The sequence below is a fragment of the Zerene cesonia genome, chromosome 8 (assembly GCF_012273895.1).
Source record: "Zerene cesonia ecotype Mississippi chromosome 8, Zerene_cesonia_1.1, whole genome shotgun sequence".
Taxonomy (NCBI): Eukaryota; Metazoa; Arthropoda; class Insecta; order Lepidoptera; family Pieridae; genus Zerene; species Zerene cesonia.
Genome location: NC_052109.1, coordinates 945516 through 948876, shown reverse-complemented (window position 1 = coordinate 948876; position 3361 = coordinate 945516). Strand labels below are relative to the sequence as shown.

The window sequence follows — 3361 nt, the reverse complement described above, 5'->3', positions numbered from 1 at the left end:
TAGAGATTTTTGTATTTATTATTTATATTTCTATAAGATTATAGCAAATGGAACCGCTAAAAATTGGTTCCTTCAGACTTTTCAGCCTTTTGGTTAACGCTTCCGTCACATAAATAAATTTTACTTGTATGTAAAATTTCAAACACTCGTTACCTTACATTGACAATATTTTAGTTTTACATATAATTTTCACCCATCCCAAGAAACACTCGCACGCCAGTTCTATGATGTTGATTGACACAAAGACATATCTATTACAACTGCTATTGATTGTATACGCCATGTTTCATGATTTTTTGCCCGATATTATTATTCTATTTTATATTTATGAAGCCTATCAAATAAAATCTATTTTAAATAAGCGAATAAAATTTATTTACAAGATATGCAGTGTAAGTTTAAAACCCCTGACCTCAAAACGGTTATAAATTGTTGTAAAAGCTCCAAGTTTCTTGGAACAAATTTAGATCTTTTATGAAGTGGGTTCTAGACATGTACTCCGCAACGCTGTGTTTCGTTTTAGTAAACACAGTTTATTCTGTACTAAGTGAAAATCCAATACTTATGCCATCTGTTAACTCTGACGAGAGCGTGAAAATATCCGAATGCGTTTTAAAACTGTCCGCTAAGTACTTTGTCGAGAAAAAAGCTTTAAGTGGCAGCATCGTCATTCTAGCTATTAATCCCGACGAATTCACAAAGCAGTACCTTTTGCAGACAGTGCATAATGGCATAAAATATTCAATAATGGTAAAAACACCGTTTTATCCCCATGCAAACGCGTCGCACTTTAGAGAAAAAGCCAAAAATTATATGATGATATTGGAAAACAAAACTGACTTAAGGGCTTATATTGCATTACTGAGCAAGTTACCTACTTGGAATCCCTTCGCAAAAACAATTATATTATATGAAAAACAAGAGAACGAAGACAACGAAAGGCTCGCTATCTCGTTCATAAACGAATTACATCAGTCTAAGTTACTTAAAACCATCGTTCTAATATATTCTCCATTAGACGATGAGATTATAGCGTACTCTTGGAATCCTTATACAGAAACAAATTGCGGGGGCAAATGCGATTCAGTATACATTTTAGACAGATGTAAAGATAATGTTATAAGGCAATTAGAGGTTCAAAGGGAAATGTTTCCATTAAACTTGAAAGGATGCCCTTTATTAACATATGCCGTTATATCGGAGCCGTACGTTCTGCCCCCAGAAAGGAAACTGAAAACTGAGATATGGAACGATGTCTACGATTTTCGGAAAGGCGGTGAGATAAGTCTAATAAAAATAATAGGCCAATTTACAAACATGACACCCATTATACGCATGTCCGAGATAGAAGAGAATTGGGGAGTCATTTACCCAAATGGTTCGGCGACCGGGGCGTATGCTTTACTTAGAAATGACTCGGTGGATCTTGTTATTGGGGACATCGAAGTTACTAGAACGATTCGTAAGTGGTTCAATCCGACAATCAGTTATACGCAAGATGAGATGACATGGTGCGTCCCCCGTGCAGGCAAAGCAGCGACATGGGATAATATAATCACCATTTTCCAATGGTCCACTTGGGTCGCTACCTTTGGATGCCTTATTACCATCAGTTTATTATTCCATTATTTCAGCTATAAAGAGAATGGCAAAGTTTCCAAATGGCCTACGAATTCGCTTTTAAAGTCATTCGGCATGCTGCTCGGTTGGAGCGTCTCACTCGACGCTCGATCTGCTACGTTTAGAATTTTGATGTTTGTCTGGCTTTGTTTTAGCATAAACATGGGCATATCCTATGTATCATTCCTGAGAAGCTTCCTAATGCATCCGCGATTTGAGAAGCAAATAAGCAGCGAGGCGGATCTCATTCAGTCTGGAATTCCTCTGGGGGGCAGGGAGATTTACCGATCCTATTTTGAGACTAATAATGCAAGCTCGTTTTATTTGTATCGCAAATATAACTCGACAACGTTCTCCGAGGGGATCCGGCGCGCGGCTTACGGCAGGAATTTTGCCGTTGTTTCGTCAAGGAGGCAGGCGATGTATATGGACCAGATTTTAGGTAGAGGCGAGTCGTTGATTTACTGTTTTCCTGAGAGCCACAACCTTTATAAATACGGTGTTGCTTTATTGGCTAGGGAATGGTTCCCGCTCCTGGAGAGATTCAATAATATTATACGGAGTGTTTCCGAGAATGGATTGATTGAGAAATGGAATAAGGAATTGTTTATTCGTATGGTTGGTGCAAAGGGCACAAACACTATAGTGCCGTTGGGCATGCAGCATTTATTTGGAGCATTTCTGTTAATCGGAATTTTGTATGTTATCATTCTCTGTGTGTTTATTTGGGAATTAATAATAGGTTATATTGATAGAAAGAAAACATAATATTGGTATAGAAGAAATCTGGAATATTACGTTTTATGCATTAATGAATGATGTGGGAACTCAATATCTTGTCTCTTTGTTTTAATTATGTGTATGTTCGTTTGAATTTTAGTACTCGATTTGAATACTGTATTAGAATGTTCTGAATTTAATGTAGGTACGATTATTACTTGATAAATAAATATTTAGTAACTCTTGTCTGTTCGTTAAGGAATTAATAAAGGTGGAAATAATAAAAATTAAAGTTTATTTTTTTTGATACAGAATTCAAGATATTAAATTATAATTGAAAAAAAAAACTGAAAGGATTAAGCGGTAAGTATGGAATAAATTTATATTCTAATCGATAGTAGTTATTGGTAAGGTTATATATGCTCTCATACTATGTAGATTACCGCGATATAATTCAAGACGCTTAATTACATTGAGGCATCAATATTACATTACCCACAGATTATACTAAGTTACTGTTATATCATGATTACCTACAATTAGTGTGTTATGCATTGATTTTGCATATATTGGTTGTGAAATGGAAGTATTATTAATATGTAAATTGGTATAAGAAAGACATAACTATTGAGTTTCTAGTTGGTTCTATTCAAAAGAGTGGATATTTATGAATTAGAAAAAGTTTGTAGAAGTATATTTCAATAGAATATTCGTATTTTTTTTTGTATCTGTCGCGATAAATATGGTATTACGTATAACAAATTTTTATGGACAACAACACAATTTTCTAAAACAAAGGTAACCATTGATGCAATTGAAAGCAAAAATAACAAATTAATATTATTGTTTAAAACAGTTTATAGAACAGTATATATAAAAAGGAAGTGGTGGCTCAGTGGTGAGAACCTCGGTCTTTAAAATCGATAAGGCGGGGTTCGAGACCGGGCGAGCGTGCAGGAAATAAACAGATTTTTCAATTTATCTGCACATGTGGATAACATCACCATTACTTAAACGGTGA

General features: G+C 35.0%; 1 protein-coding gene across 1 annotated transcript; it reads left to right on the top strand.

Annotated features, from left to right (window-relative positions):
* Positions 1-492: 492 nt before the first annotated feature.
* Positions 493-2388, top strand: LOC119828552. Its single transcript, XM_038350735.1, has one exon. It carries the CDS (start codon positions 493-495, stop codon positions 2386-2388), a length of 1896 nt encoding a protein of 631 aa, XP_038206663.1.
* The last annotated feature ends 973 nt before the right edge of the window (positions 2389-3361 follow it).

Coding starts and splice junctions, on each gene's coding strand:
- LOC119828552 (XM_038350735.1), top strand. CDS start 493: ATGTACTCCGCAACGCTGTGTTTCGTTTTAGTAAACACAGTTTATTCT.